This window comes from Vidua chalybeata, chromosome 6 (genome assembly GCF_026979565.1).
Source record: "Vidua chalybeata isolate OUT-0048 chromosome 6, bVidCha1 merged haplotype, whole genome shotgun sequence".
Classification (NCBI taxonomy): Eukaryota; Metazoa; Chordata; class Aves; order Passeriformes; family Viduidae; genus Vidua; species Vidua chalybeata.
In genome coordinates this window covers 23,455,268-23,472,031 of record NC_071535.1, presented here as the reverse complement: position 1 = coordinate 23,472,031, position 16,764 = coordinate 23,455,268, and the positions used below count along the sequence as shown (strand labels likewise).

Below are 16,764 nucleotides of genomic sequence, written 5' to 3'. Positions count from 1 at the left end.
TGCGTAATGAAACCCATATGTCATAGTGAAAGGATGCAAAGCACTGGCAGAGTGGGCTGCTCTAGCAGGAGATTCTGCACCCAATCTTGTTAACCAGGACTGCTTTTGGTAATCCCTCATCTCCTCACTTGTAGGAAATCAATCTGTACCACTGAATCTTTTCAACCAGCAACTATAAAATTTACTGCGGAGAGGCAGCTTGGGGACAATTGTAGTAAAAACAGAGCCTGAGGCAACAAGGCTAAATGTGGGATTGAGGGATTGAAGTTCTAAAGAGGAGATTATATTAAACCTTATTCTGCTCCCCTATCAAGTAGAAATGTCTCTTCCTCCTTTCAGGCCCAGCCTTTCCTATGCAGTACCTGTTCTTGAGATCTGCTTGGCAGATCTTTGCCAGGCAGCAAACATAATCCCTACAGTACAGCATTCTCTGTTAATTATAATAGCCTTATAATATTTTTCAATACATTTATCTGAAGGAGTTCATTCAAGCACTACTTCCAGAGCAACCAGTGCTGTTATCAACCTAAAGTGTTTTTTTCTGTGGAGTTCAGTGTCTTCCTTCTCCCTAGTAGGTGGGGTTAATTTGTATCCAAGCTATTGCAATGGTATCCATTGTTGATTTTTCTATTGTAGTAGATGCACAGCATAAGCAAGGCTGTAAATCGTGACTTGTCATGCAGATTCACGTTTCTGTTTTGTGCTGCGCAGCCTCTGTAGTGTGTGTCTGCTGGTACAATGAAACCTGTGCTCAAACCCTCTCTTCCCTTGAAGTCCATGGTTTAAACTACCATTGTAAAGAAAAAATCCCTGAGGTTTTCACTATAGTTTTGTCCAACCTTTTAATTAAAAAATCCACCTCTGTCTACTATTCAAATGGCTTCTGCTGGTCCCTTGGGTAGTTGCTTAAAGCTGGTTTTACCATCTCTCTTAGCCTGCAATCATATTTGGAATGTGGGTGATGGTTTCTTCATTCACAAGCTCTTCCCTCACTCCAGCAAGCTCCGTAAGACCCCAATGGAAATTATATTCCTATTATTAAGAATTCATTTCTCAGAAGCAATACTGAGCAGAGAAATCAGTTTAATATTAGAGCCTTTTACTGTGCAAAATTCATCAAATCATACCTCCAGTGCAGATTAAAAAGAAACAAAGGTGAAGGAATAGCCAAGATGTTTGAACGCAGTACCATGTAGTAAAAATTTGGCCTGTGTTTACCAGGAATACATTGAACTGTGGTTCTTGGACAAGTAAGAGAAGCAGCAGAAGCAGGGAAGACAAGATTGTTAATGCTTGTGGAAACTTGCCCTTAGTTTGGCTGCGGTTTTTGTGTCAAATGAGGATGTTACTTCCTGGCCATTTTCATACATATACAAAGATAAAAGGTCCTTTTTCTTTCTCAGTTTGGCATCATATCTTTAAAAATAAAGCGCTGCTGCAAGCCTGAGTCTGTGAGGAGACGAGGAATACAGAATAGCAGAAGGCTGTCTCCTGCTCCTAATGGGATTTTGTAGCAGCATGTGCGAGTTTGTTTCAGAAGTCAGAAATGAACAGATGTTGGTATAAATTACCTCTGTGTCTGATGTCTTGCAAATTAAAAGCGCGGTTGGCATCACTAAACAATTTCACCAGGTTGGGGGGGGAAGTGGGTGGTGATTATTGTAGCAGGTCGGTAAGAATCTTTAAGCTGCAGCAGAACAGGATAGCAAGGATAAAGGAATGAAGAATAAAATGAGAGGTCTGTGAATTAATCAGAAATGTTAACATCTCCGATGACAAGTGAACAGGCAGGCACGTGCTCTGGAGCAGCCTCCAACCCACAGTAATTTCACTCAGCACACAGAAGGAGTCTATGCTCTCTGCCTGATTTATAGGGTGCAGCCCTCTTTGGGGGAACAGAATTGTCATGCATTCGTATATCTCCTGTGTGGGACTTGCACGCTGGAAAACTTTCCACTTTATCAACTACAGTTCAGTTTATGTGCTTTTCTCATTAAGAGTGTTTTAAAATTGTGCACTATTGTTGGAGCAAGGCAGGGAGGTGTCAAAGAACTAAGCATCTATTCCATACGGAAATTTTACAAATCTTTCAGTTTTATTTAGTCATGTTCTTTGGGCATAACAACTTAGTTCCTGACAAAATACCAATCCTCTCTGTTCTTCAGCAGCACCTTCTACCCCTGTGTCACTTCAGCAGCACTTAAAACATACAGGTTATCTTGGGGTTAGGGAGGTAGAGGTACAAATGAGTACTTTTGTGGTAGCTCGTGCTGTGCATCAGAATCAGGATCCCAGGTGATATAACTCACAGCTGGAGGCATGAGGCAAGAAAATAGTGCAGTGATCTGCTTGAACCTCCAGCCAGTCTGAAGCATCTTCCATTCAGGACAGTGGACTTTGCAGCCTACAAGTATCAGTATGTAACAGACAGGTCATATACTTTTAAATACAGTTAATTGTTTTACAAGGATTTTGCTGATGACAATACCTCATGATAAAATTTTGTGTAAACAAATTAGAATGTAATAATTTAAAGAGGCTTTAAGACACAAATTCTAACTTTTATGTAAACAATAACAAAATGTCTTTATCTGAGTGCACTCTGAGTATTGTAAGCTGAACATTTTTATTACATTTTAGTTCTGTTCTGATAGATAATCAGTAATGTCAAAAGAAAACCCAACATCAACAAACCCACCTCCAGTTTTTATGCTAATCTTAATTTCTGATGTTTGTCTCAGTAGAGAAGTCAGGAGTTGAATGGATAAAACAGAAAATTAATTCCTTTCTCCTTCTAGACTGTCTTTGAGACCAGATGTGGGAAACATGCATGCTTTCAGCATTCCTGTGAATAAAATTCTCCATGTTTTGATGCCTGCCAGTCCAGCACAAAGCTTACACCTTTACTGAAAAGAAATGGAAGGGCACCAGTAGGAAGATTGTCTTTCTCCAGGCCTCAGTTGCTAATGGTGCTGTCTTTGATGCATTGTATTGTTATTGCAAGACAAGAATAGTATGAGGGCTGCTCTGCCAGCTTGTGAGTTTGTGAGTTCTCAAGTCAGAAATGTCTCATGCAGAAAAGTGGCTGTGTAAACCCTGCAGTAGTACAGCTACCAAAGATTGATGGTAGCAAGAGCGAGAGAGAGACATACAAGCCTTGCCTTGCTGTATTAAACATCGAAGGACTGACAACGCAGGGAGAAAGAGAAGACCAAAGCTCTATAAACTTTACTTTATTACCCTATCCATAGATGAACTACATTGAAGGAATATAAACCCCATTATATTACAGCATCCAGGGTCTGACACTGCTGAGAGAGAGAAAACGCTGCCTAATTTCTGTTGAAGATCACATCATCCAGGGACCAATAATCCTGAAACAGAGAAAGAGAGAGTTCCATAATCTCTGACAGATTATAACATACAGGAACAATTGTGCTGAGATAAAGTGATGGAGATTTGGATTTCACCATTCAGAGATGGATAGTACAGGGAAAAGGAGGTGCTGCAATAGCATAATGCAGTAGGAATAGAAAGCATAGATTGTATGTAATGAGACAGCCTGTGGGAATTATTGCTGAGTTTAGAAGATTCCAGACCCTGCCTGCATTTGTAGCATGTCAGGAATTCAAGCTGAAATTCAGTTTTATTTATTTTCCACTTTAATAGATAAATAAAATAATTCTTAGTTTTGGTACAAGCACAAATCTTAATTAATTTCTTATCCTATGGTTAGAATATGTTATACAATTATACAGATTATACAAAGGTTTGAGTTTCTTGGCTTATTAAAAAGTACTGATTTATTTTTCCTCTCTTGTGATTTCAGCTAGAGAAATGACTCGAGGGAAATTCCTGAACATCCTAGAGAAACCCAAAAAGTAGCTGCATCTAACATTTGGATGAAAATACCCCAACTAAGTCATTTTATGTACTGCAGATCCAGATGAAGCCCAGAAAGTCTAAGAAGAACAAAGCTCTTGCTCTGGACCTTCAGAAGCAAGCATCTCTTTTTGCTTCCACAGCTCATCTCTTTATGGGGGAAATGTACAATATATCCAGGTCACAGGGACTGCAGTTGGTTGCATTGGAATTTGGACTTCATCTGGCCATAGGATGTCCAACAGGAGGACTTGGCCCTGACATGCTGTGACACAGGTAGCTGTTTCAATGAGCAGTTCAATGAACAGCCAGTGTCCGTATTCAGCTGCTCTCAGGGGCAGCCTGTTTGAGGTACACACATAATGGCTGGTGTCCATTATGAGGTCTTGTCTTTTGTCTTAGGTGCATTGATTTCCTGTGTGTGATGTCTGTGCTGAAGGATTTGAGCGTAGTTTGGGGTGTGGATCAACCAGGAGCACTGGCTCAGCAGGAGCACATACTTTTAGTGTAGAAGCCAAGTGCAGTCTCTGCATTAGATTCCAGTTGCCCACTGCCTTCAGAGAAGCACGTCTGGTACCCCGAGGAAGAACTCCAGACCTTCGGTGTGCCAGGAGCTTCATTTCACCGCTGAGTGGTTCTCTGAGTGAAACTGAAACTAACAGACCACAGGGAGTAAGAAGTGTTATTCTGTCTCACGGAAGATATCCTCGCTGAAGCTTTGGCCAGTACACAAAGAAACAGCTTTGTCAGTCCTCTGCAATTCTTTGCTTCTTGCAGGGCTAAAAACTGGAAAGAGTTCTAAAGTTGAAAGATGGTAATGTTTTCAGTTTTCACTCCAAGAAGTGGCATCAGGACTGTTAGCCACATTGTGAAGATGGTCTGCCTATACAGGATCTCAATGTTTCTGAAAATAATGTTTTGTGGCATATTTAATTGCTTATAAACCAGCACCTCAAAATTTTCTTCTCCTACAAAACCAGAATTTTTAAGGTAGAAACTTCTGTGAGCTGCTCCCTTTCAGAACACTGTGATTGCAGTTTAATGCCTTTTTCTTCTCTTCATGCACCGCTACATATTCACCCCCTGGAAGAGGTATAGAGCATGTTCAGACTTTTTGTTTTATTTAAGAGAATTTTTTTTCATTCCATCCTCTTTCCTTTTCTTAGAAAAAAAACATTTTAAGCATTAGTAAATGTGTTCTTTTTTAGGATACAACATAATGTTGAAACGTAACATAATGTTATTTTTACCATGCAGGCTTTTCAAAACGTGTAATTTCTCAGGCTGTAGTCACGTATGAGAGGAGAAATTATTTGGAATACATGTAACAGGCTGTCCTTACAGCACTGCATTTTTCTGGCTTTGCAGAGAGAGGAGACTCTTTTTGGGTGTGTGTGCAATAAAGAGGGGGAGGTTTTTTGGATCAAATAGACTTCTGAGTTTTACTGAATTGCTGGTGACCCTTTGGTTTACAGTCTGTGGTTTTTGGTTATTGCCAGTCAGAGCTAGGCTTGTTTTGGAGAGCTCCGGTTAACTAAGTTTAAGTAGTTAAATCCTACAACCTGGAAGGACCCTGCAAAAATTTAAAAATATCAGGAGCCTGATTTAAGAATTAACAGAGTTATTTCTGTCCTTCACAGTTTATGCAGGGCTGAGTGTAACAGGAACTCCATCCCTTGAGAACATGAGAATTAAGACAGATAAATGAGAAGAGAAGCTGAAAGTGGTTGAGGAACAGAAAAAAACCTGATGGTGCATACTGATGTTGATGTAGCTTTAAGCATTGAATTATAGATTTGGATGGAAATTTTAGTTTGTATACTATATATGTAATGTACACATATATATGTCACATATATACACAATATATATGACATAATGGGATACTTAATCTGTATCACCAGTATTTCATAGAGGTTTCTTTGTCCAACACATTAAGGAATTGAGATCTGGAAGGAGGATATAGGAAAATATATGAAAGCCTGTCCTGGAAGTATATATGTATCTTCTGATATGTGCAGTGAGAAATTTCAAACTCTAGGTGGTTTTTAGTAACAAACATATCTTTAAAAAAAAAATTGTTATACACAGTAATCATCTTCTATAGGGCAGCCATTAACATATGCTTTAGAATTGTGATATTTTTTGATTTTGTACTTATCATCTGTAGAGATGAGTCAATGATGTTATTTTTTATTGACAATATTTATATGTATTTTTGTGTGTTAGCCAGAGAGTTTTTTTCTGTCTGTTATTGCTTTTTGGTTTAATAATATGCAAATGCAAACCTCAGAGATTTGTCTGGGTTTCCAAAATAGCTCTCTGAGATGCAAAAGATTTTGCTTGGCCACTTAGGCAATACTATTCCTCAGGCTTTTCTTCACTTATCTGCATGACACTTCATCAGGGTTTGGCCTGTGGATTTTCATTCCCATCAGTAAATAAATATTTGTCAATATCCAAATTCTACTAAGGGTTCTCATACCCTTTTGAACACATTTTTTTCCCTTCAGTTCTATCCTTCCTGAAATCCATGCAGTTGCCTATCTGTACAAGAAAATCTGAGTGACTTTTTGTTACTGATGGGAATGAAGAGTGTCAATGAAGAAAATCAAGATTTGGTAATATTAATCAAGCTGATACATTGTTTTATAAAGTGTTTTCATGTATTGGTATATTACTGTGAGTTTCTTGGATGTAAACTCAATATTTATTTGGTTCCTTTTGAATACCAGTGTTACACACAATCATTTATAAAGGCTATTCACTTCAGTCTTGGACTATCAAATGCTTTGCTATCTAATCCAACTGAGATGAAATTCCTGTTTGTTATGTGAATCATTATCAAAATAAAAGTCTGTGTGCACTGGCAATTGAATAATGTGATATTCCATTCAACTCCGTGTTCTGCCATTACAAAATCAACAATTTTGTAACGGTCCTGTAACTCACAGTTCTGAACTTTGATTGGTATTTCCCTCAAAAAGATACCTAGGAATGACAGATTAGTGGAAATGGACTAATCTATCTTGGAGGTAACATTTGAACCTTATTCTGGTTTTACTGATCATTATGTTATGTAAAAATGCAAGGTGCTATTACAAGTCAAATCACAAGCCAGTCTTATCTGTAATCTTCTCTTTGCTTATAAACAGTTGTAGAAGGATAGGGAAGGATATAAACAAAAGGCTTACACAGTGATTTTTCATTAGGGTAACTTACACAGCATCCAGCAATCTGTTTTAGTTGAATCTGGTCCACAGTAGACCCTACCCTCCATAAATTTGTCTTAGTCCTAATATTTCTGTACTTTTGACCTGAAAAATGCCCCAGGATAGTGAGTTCCATAATTCAGTTATACAAAGAAAGGTTAAATTAAAAAAAAAAACAAAAACAAAAACAAAAAAAAAAACTGGGGGGAAAGTTGTTTTAAATCTGCTTACCTGATAATTACATTTTGAAACTTTCATTTATTTTATTGTCAGGAACAGTTGTTTGGATTTTTTCTTCTTTGCTGTCTGTGCACTACTCATGATTTTTCAGGTTCTACTATGTTTTTTGTTCCATGGTTATGTTCACCTTCCTTGTGTTCACAGTGTTCAATGGTCTGTCTTCTACTACAGCCTGAGCTGGCATAATCAAAATTGCAGAGTAGTCGTAGTGCAAGCATTCTGTGAAGTGTGTACGTCCTAATTGCAGCTCATACTTTGTTACTCTGCTGTTTTCTTTCACACCATTGGGGCCTAAATCCTGTTTTGAGTATCTCTAAGAACAGGATCATCAGCCAGATTTGCAGTTGATCTCATCTGCATCACCTGCAGTAACTAGCGCTGGGCAAACAATGATTTTCCCAAATCATAATGACAGTGATGCCAACCATTCCATGCTGATGAATTGACACCTGGCAATTCCATCATCCGCCTATGCAGTATGTGAAAAAGGTAAATTTCATCTTTGTCACATGGTCTGAAATCCTGGCCTCCCAAAAGTTCAGTAACTTCCCATAAACATTTCTGTAATACTTCTAAACTAATGTATATTTTTAGATATATACAATCAAAAGAAAAAGAGAGCTTGCAAATTACTGTTGCAGAAAGTCCACAGCAATGCATACGCTCCCCTAGAACCAGCAGTCATTCAAAAACACCAGAGATAGCACTTCAAGCAGCCTCACATTTGAGTTTCTCCTAAATAGGAGCCTCAGGCAAAAAGGGTACTTGTAGTAGGAAAACGTGTCACATCTTTGAGTGAGCTATGTGAACATGGCATACAAACTTGATAGAGTTTGAAAATAATCCTCACTTCTTAGTGTTATACCCCCATATGCCAGTCTGTACTGACACTTTTGAAGAAGTCATTAAATAATCTTTAGTAGAAGGTGATAATTCATTGAAAGACAATTTTCTAGCAGGTTGTCTCTGTATCTTCAGTCCAGGAAAATTATAGTTGGACAGAAACTTCCCATGGAGCAACAACTCTGTGTTCAATAAAAAAGATTCAAAGAACAAATGCAAATGTTGTAAACACATTTTTGTTATAGCAAAACCTTCCCACCACAGAAATATCAACAACCCCACCCACTCCTATGTGCACATCCCAGCACATACAGCAGCCAGGGTGCCAGATACATCCAAAAGGCATTGCATGTGTGATGCCAAATATACATTGCCCTTGGTATTTTTAGAAGGCGAGAAAAGAGAAAAAAAAAAGTCTAAAAAGAGAGACAAAGAAAATAAAGGTTTTTGGTTTTACATAATGCTGTGCTTCATGGAATCAAACCTATTCTAGAAACACGTTATTTCTGCAAGCCAATCTTTACATCAGTGCTTTGAGTTTCTTTCAGGAGGATGTGAAATGCAATACTCTGAACTCAAATCATTGTGGCCAATTATAAAGTCCACATAAAGATAGTTAAAAGTTTAGGTAGCCAGAGATCCAGACTGATTCAGTTGTTATAGAATGTAATCCACATTCTGCATAGAATATGTGCAACAATGTCAGTTTTATTTAGATTTTGCTAGATTTTCAGCATGGCAGGATCCCTTCGCATCTTGACTTCATCATCCACTGAAAGTGCTGGTTTTTAGACTTGACCTTTTCCAACGTGTCTCTTTGAGGAGGATGACTGACTCCAGGCAGCTGATGAGTGTACAGAATAGGCGTTTTCTTGTTGGGTTTGTGTGGTTGACCTCTGCCCTGCCTGCTGATTCCTATAATACAGATCAGTGACCAGTAAAGCCAGAATGCTCCCTGCCTGTCTCTGTTATAGACACCCCAGTAAGGGACAGAAAAGAGGAAGAGGGCTGAGCTTGAAAGCCCTTACTTAATTGCTAGTAGAAAAAATGGGTAATAAGAATGACCTTGCACCTTATTTATTGACCAGATCTCTGTGAGGACAAAGTACTTGACTTGGTTCTGTATCACTTGAAAGGCTGGCTCTGTGGCCCATAGCTGATGAGTAGGCATAATAATATAGGGTAATTAAATTTTGCACTTGCAGACGCTTATATGTGAGGGAGGATTTCCCTCTCAAAAATAGCAGGCTCTGTTTTCTTCATAATCACAGAAGTTTAAGCTAAATTTGAAGGAGCAGAAATTTACCATTTGCCATCTTCCACTTACTATGGTAGCCCAAAATGCAGGAGGCTATGTATGAAAAGGCAGGAAGAGAGCTCACCAGCTACATGAGAATGAGGGACAAGAGACCAACAGAGTAAACCAAATGGCCACATGTGCTCAGGCTGCCTGGTTTTGTGGCCTTCAGTTTTTTTCCCTCTCTCTGTAGTAAAGTAACTTCTTAGTTGTAGCTAATTTTAATTTATTTTAATATATATGTATATATCTATATATGTATATATATGTATATTGATTATGCCAAATTGCCTGTCAGAGAAAGCAATGGCACCTGTCTTTCTCTTGTACTCTGCATGGATCAGCTTGTCACCCTATCTTAGGTTTTTCCCCCTGCTTTGCACACTGAAGCCAAATAGCACATGTGAAAATGGGACACATTACTTCTGTTGAGGCCCGTTGTGGGAGGAATCAGGGTGAGCCCTGATTTGCAGAAGGGATCAGTTTGTAATCAGCTGCACAGGAGGCAAATGGATCTGCAGGCTATGAGTATCCTTAACAGGATCAGCTGTGATATTTTACTCAATATGAGCTTGTAATCAAAAATTAGGGAAAATGTTTTGCTGAAAAATATTTGATTAATGACAATTTCTGAAGAAAGTGCCAGATTGAAAATTAGAGGCACTATGTGTCTTTCTTTGCCTTGTTTTGATAAGAGAGCTTGAGCTGGGATCAACCCACCTCACAACTCATGCTTTTAATAATTTTGTGAGAATCTTTAGAAACCTGTCCTGTGAGACCCAGCCCATGCTCCTTTACATGAGAACTGATAGGACCTTGCTTACTCACATGCTCCTTCCCAGCCTGAACTCTGCCTGGGCAGACCCATGGCAAGGCCTCGCTGCAGAAAAGCCCATGCCAGGTGCAGCATTTCTCTAAGGGCAGCTTGCAGCAAGCCTCAGCAGAGCCTTGAGGCACATCTTTGCAGTCAGATGTTGGGTTTTGATGGTGCATTTCTGCGTGGAAGCGCAAGTACCTGTGTACTGCTGGAGATGACAGAGGATAAGACAGTCTAGAGTTGAATTCAGGTTTCCACCATGCAGGTGGACGGTGGAGATGGAGAAAGGATGGAGAAGGCCCATGTCCCCAGCACCGTGTGGCTGATGCCCAGCTACTGGCCCCATGCCATGTAGCTGGGCCCCAGCGCCTGGATTGCTTTTCTGGCTGTTTCTGGCCGTCCCCCTTCTCCTGCCGGTGCCCGAGAGGCGGCTCCCTGTCCGTCTGCAGCGCAGGGAGTGCTGGCTGCCGCTCGTTAGAAGAATTCCCCCAAGTCAGACCTATGGTACAAGCCGTGTGAAGCGGAAGACAATTAGGGGCTTATTAGTGTCCTGGGGAGACGTGTAACTTGTGTTGCTGGGACTTACCAAAACAGCGAGAGTCTTACCGGCAAGCTCCAGCCGAGAAAAGACTGAGGGATTGTCTCACCTAATTACGGGGAATGGGCCTCTTTGTGTTTGTGATTCGGTACGGTTGTCCGATCGCTTTTCTCTGGCTGCTGGCTCAGGCCGAGCTGGAAGTGTGCTAATTAGAAGAGAAATGGACGTAGTGATCCTGTCAGCTCTCGTTACCGGCGTGGACAAAGCCGAATATTATTCTGAGGCAGTGTTTTGTGAGTGTCCCTCTTCCAGCTCTCATTAAGGGCAAGGTTGGTGGACGGAGAGGGGACTTGGCCACATGGGTTGGCTAATGGAGCACAGTTACCGTTACTGTGCTAATTAACGGGCTCAGGAGGCAAATGTTTCTCCAAGCAGCCATCCCAGCAGCTGCACCTGGTGCTTCCAAAACCCAACCATCTCGCTGGGCAAGCCAGGCAAACACTGTGTGTACAGGCAGAAAGGGGGTTATGTATGATGCATCCATCAGCCATCCAAAAGTGCAGAACCAGTAAAATGATCATCAGAGAGATGGAAAAGACATAGTACTGCAGTAGCAGCAGGTCAAGCTCCAGCAGTCCCTTCTCCCAGTGACCCTTCTCATAGAGCACAATGTGTCAGCTTCTGCCCGTGGAAAGTGGGTAGCAAGGAGAGAGCTGAGGAATTGCCAGGACCTCCAGGTGCTATCAAGAAAGATATCTCCTGAGAGTTGTTATGATCATCACAGCTCTCAATGTGGCCAGGAAGGGGAAAGCTGGAAAGATGAGAGGTGACATGGAGGTGAATCAGACTATCCCTCTCTGTGTTGAAGATGGGATGCTTATGGTCTGAGATGAACAGCAAGACATACATACACATCAGGATGATTGTTTTGCTCCAAAAGCCAGTTAGGCAACATTGAAATGATGCACAAAAGTTAATGTAGTTGAAGACGATTGCCAAAGGAGCCATTGAAAATGCTAAAACCAAAATGTGTGTTTTTGTGCCATTAGCCTGAAACTACTACAGTGAGAGTAAAGAGAGTGACAGCAGATAGTGACCTATTACAGAGGGAAAAGAGAGAGACAGAAGACAAAGCAGGAGCCAGAGCAGGTCTGTAGTGTCACAGCAGCTGAGACGTCCTCAGCAGAAGGGAAGAATAGTGTGTGCTGAGGAGGCTCAATGGAAGTAAGTAGCTGTATTAACTCATTACACAGACTTTCATTTTAATACATAGGTGTTTTGTAAACAGAGTAACTTGCACAAGTTAATTGCTGGTTGATGTTTCCAAAGTTACGGAACGTATTAGTGATTAAGTCTGATTTGGATGTTATGATCATTCCAAAGGTCCTTTGTATCTTTGGACTAAATATAGTAAAACATATAACCATGTCTTAAACCTTTTGATTTGTTTTCTCTCTTTTAACAATGTATTCATTGCATGCACTCAGGCATGCTTGGGTACTGTTTTCAGACATCCTTTGTCAAGGGTTAAAGTTGCAAGAGGTCCCCTCTTTAGTTTTATGAGTCTTTTTCCCCTGGTGGTGAAACTGTTCCAGCAGGAGGGTTTGTGTCCTTCCAACAGTCTCCTGTCATCTTGGATGGAGCTTGAACTCTGCCTTGTGCTTGTGCCTCCTTATTTTTTCTGTCTTCAAGAGGTGTGAACCAAACAAGGGTTCTTTTGCCATAGCAGCATGTTCCCTTTGTCCAAGCCCTGTAGTCCTGCAGAGCTGTAAAAGCCTTTCCCTTTTAACTGGGAAATGAACTGGGGTTCATTTCCTACTGGCTGCTGTGATGGCTTGAATCTTAGGAGTCTTGATCTTAGAATCCTGATCTCCAAAGAGGGCTTGAGAAGTATCTTCTCTGCAAAGAGGTTTATTCTAGAAGGAGGAGATGTATAATCCTCTTACTAAAACGCAGAGAGGAAAGGAGAAAAGCTTTATTTCTCCTGCCTTACTCTAGTGAGCTGGCAGCTTTTATGCTGCCTCGTTAATAGAAAGAGGCAAAGGTCTGAACATAAGCACTCTACCTGGGCTGAGGCTCTCGTGTGGATGCTCAGTGAAACCCACGTCTGCACTGCTTTTCGGTGTCAAAGCAGAACAGTTTCTGAAAAGGAAAAACAACTTCCTGTTATACCATGTGGCCACTTCAGTTTTGATCTAAGGAGGAGTCACAAATCACTGGCAGAAAACTAAAGACCATCATACCCATCTCCGTTTTTGTGCTCTGGAAGCACAGGAGTCGAGTGGCCTCCTTGTGTAAAGGTTGTGACAATTCCCATGTCAGGCCTTCCTCAAGAGATTGGGCTTTACTGGCAGACACCAGGAGAAAAGACACACTGCTGGTTTTGTCAATTTATCTCTGTTTCTTTGCCCAAGGAAGTATTGGTGTCCCTGCTTGCAACACCTCTATTTGACTGGCCTGCCATCTTGCTCTATGGATAATATGTCAAATTTCTGACTTCCAAATGCAAATAAGGATCCACTGAGCATAAAAAAAGTGCTGGTTTTGTGTCCCTGTGAGGATGGCACTCTGATAAAGAACATCCATCATACAGATTAGCAGTACTCAAGAACATTGTGAAGAGAGGTGAAAATATGCAGATGGAGGGAAAGGGTGCAATGGCTTCTTGTGGCCTTCACAGAGACCTCCTGGCATTCATGTAACACTCCCTGGTTGTATGGTACCTGGCCCGTGGGCTGGAGTGGTGCTCGGAGGACATCTCTTCAGCAGTTTGAGTTCTCAAGTGCACTACCAAAGTCCTTTAATTCATGGTGACCTCTATTGTGCTATGCATCACGGAAACACATAATTAGGTGAATGTTTCTGTCCTCAAAAGGTTATAAGATGAAACAGTAAAAGAATGGGAGAAGAAAAGGAGACATCAGGATGTAAAGAATCTTGCTAGAGGTTATCCAACACAGTTCAAACCCTGTAACTTCTTGGCCCCAGTCAAGTGGCCCTTCCACTGCTTCCCATCTGCTTTGTTATTTCATTAAATAGATGTAGGTTTTAAAGTAAATAAATAAATAAAACTGCAAATGCCTAAGCAACCAACAGGCGTAAGAAATTTAAATAACAGTAAATTACAGTGCACATTTTAATCTTTTTTTTCAAGACCTGTAAGAACTATTCCATGAATTTAAATTTTGAGAGACTTATGCAGTGTTAAAGACTTGAGAATTTAAAAATAGAACTCTAAAAATGAAGGTTTCTCACAGCAATGTTAACTGCCACAGTGTACATGGTGTACATGGTGTTCACTGATGTAGAACACTAACTCTGACCTTGCTGAGCCTTTTACACTCAAGCACAGAGGGTGTAAGTGCTACTTTGCAGATTTCTTGTAAATCCACAGTTGCTCAGTCGAAATGTTTGCTGACAAACCAAAGCAGGAAAAATGTAATTTTCTTAATTTTTCCATGTTGAAAATCTTGCTATTGCTCTGATGATCTGTGGGTCTGATCCTGCCTTCACACAGAACATTATTAAAATGATCACTGCGGCTCTCTAGGGAGCGTAAAACTATTTTCTCTAACAAAAGAGAGATAATTTTTCTCATTCACTTCAATAATTTGGAGAGGGAAGAATGTGCTACAATAGATATTAGTGTATCCCATTTGTGTATGCATCTGGGTAAGGTTTACAGGAATTTTACTAGCAAGTATCAAAATACTTATTAGCAAGTTTTTTTGGTGGGAGAAAACTGTGGAAATAAGGTGATATGGAAGACTGAAAGAAAATACAGGCAAGTGAGAAGAATTAGGGACTTAGAATTAGGAACTTAGAAGACAGGAGACCAAGACAGGTAAAAAAGTACATTTTGAAAGACAGCAAGGCATGGGCAGGAGGTTGGAGCAAATGCAAAGGAGTGAAGGAGGCAGACTATTATAAACGCAGTATATGAAGAAAAATAGTGAAAAAGTCAAAACACAAGGGAAGAAAATAGGAAGAGGTGGTGGTTTTCAGCAAGAAGGTGGTCAGAGAAAAGCAGAAGTTTCATGAGCAGTGGCACCTGCCAAGGAAGTGTGGTTTTGCTTGTGGATGTGTCTCTCAAGACTGCATTATGTGTGGATTCTCTGATGCCTTACAGGAGGTATGCCCACACTTCAGCAAGGGCAGTCGTTGGATTTCTTTCTTAGCCAATTAATGTAATAAAATGTACAGAAATGTACTGAAATGCATTGCCTACCTGGAAAGTTGTCTGAAATTAGCCTACAGGTTCAAAAGTCATTGGGACACCCATGTACACCATGTGGATGGATGCTAAGATTAGATGATTAATAGCTGAAATTGCAAATGGATAGAGTGAGTGATAGAGAATGGGAAAACATTAGGAAAATGGGGATTTATGTCTGCTGTTAATGCATTTAATTTGCTTTACTGTCATTTCCTTTCCTGGTTTTACAATTTCTAAAAAATGAACAAGGATCTGTTTAAAGCCTCCCTCCCAAATCAGGCTGACTTCACTGTATCCACACTGGTTGTTTCTGGGGAGAAAAATCTCTTACAGCAGTTTTGTCTCCAGCATGAGACAAAAGAGATTCTGGGAGCTGCCCTACCAGGTACACCATCAAAACCTGCCTGGGACCTCACTGAAAGCATATATGGGACAAAGATACTGCAAAAGCCTTCTGGTCTTTCCATACTGGGGTGATTTGCAGCTCTATAACTCAAACACTTTAGCTGTTTTCTGCTGTGCTACACAGCTAATTCCTATCTCATTGGTTCCTGCTGCAGTTATCCTCATCTGGTGTTTTCTAGGGACCTCCTTGTGACTGTATACTGTGGTTTGGACAACACTTGTATTTTTACTGGCATGCCATTTTGTTTTCAGCTGCTCTATCCTTCATGTCCTTCCATATTTCAGTCTCTTAACAAAATTTCCTGATTTTCAGGCAGAAGGTGTCATGTCAAGAGGTGTTAAATAGGACAGAGCTGACTGCTGATCTCTGGGAGGGAGATCTCTTCCTCTAGCACAATATCTTTTAATGCATCATTATCCTTTATTTGTGGGTCTCCAGCCAATTTTTCATTCCATCTAGTGGTGTAGCCAAACCCATTTGCATTAATTTTGAGTAGGATTTATGTATCAAATCTTTACTAAAATCCAAATGTATCAAATCCATTGTGTTCCCATCAGCCACTAATTTTGCAATTCTATTTTAAAAAGCAATCAGGTTTCACCAGCACAATTTGTTCTTTAGAAATCCCTAGTACAAATGCTTGTTTTCTTATCTCTGGGTGGTTAGCAATTTTTTCATCATTTAAAAAAATTCCGTTATTTTACTAGCTATAGATATTCCTAGGAACTCCAAATTTACTTCTTTTTTGTTTTGTTTTAATGATCAATAGCACAATTCCTTTTCCCCAGGCAGCTTCCTAGTTTTTGTAACTTAACAAAATTATTGTGCACGACAAAAAAGTAACATTTGTCATTTTCCTTGCAGCCAAGTGGATAGATGTCTCTTTTGTCCTGAAAAGTTAAGTGTACAGGCAGGGTGTTATATAACTGATGAGCCAAATGTGCTGTCAGTGAAACAAATGTGTGGAAATCACTGACTTCTTAAGTGAATCCAGTCAGGATTTTTGCCTGGTAATATCCATTCTGGTCAATTGTTATTGCCTACTGAAGAAGTATCAGGAGGGCATTTGTACATGATTTTATTATGATGTTCATAAAAGTCTTAAACTAAGATGAAATAAAAATAGCATCCAAATAAGCTACATCCATATTTGTATACATATGTAAGCTATAAGTATAATTGAGGGAAGATAACAAAAAGAACAACATATTATCAGGACAGTAAATTAATTTTGTCTCAGCACTGGATTGAAGACTGGTCATCAAAATAATGCCTAAATAGTCAGCCCCTATAAATTCTGGGAAGCTGTCCTA

The 16,764-nt window shown here is 40.1% G+C and overlaps 1 protein-coding gene across 2 annotated transcripts in view; it reads left to right on the top strand.

Moving 5' to 3' along the window:
• Positions 1–16,764, top strand: part of LIN52 (lin-52 DREAM MuvB core complex component) — a 78,915-nt gene that overhangs the window by 32,785 nt on the left and 29,366 nt on the right. Inside the window, exon 6 of one of the 2 annotated variants that reach the window (XM_053945344.1) lies at positions 3,830–6,755. The exons of the other annotated variant lie outside the window; for it this stretch is intronic. Coding sequence (XP_053801319.1) covers positions 3,830–3,885 — 56 coding nt within the window. The 3' untranslated portion in view covers positions 3,886–6,755. Of the gene's footprint in view, positions 1–3,829; positions 6,756–16,764 lie in introns of those variants that run through there. 2 annotated transcript variants of the gene reach the window in all.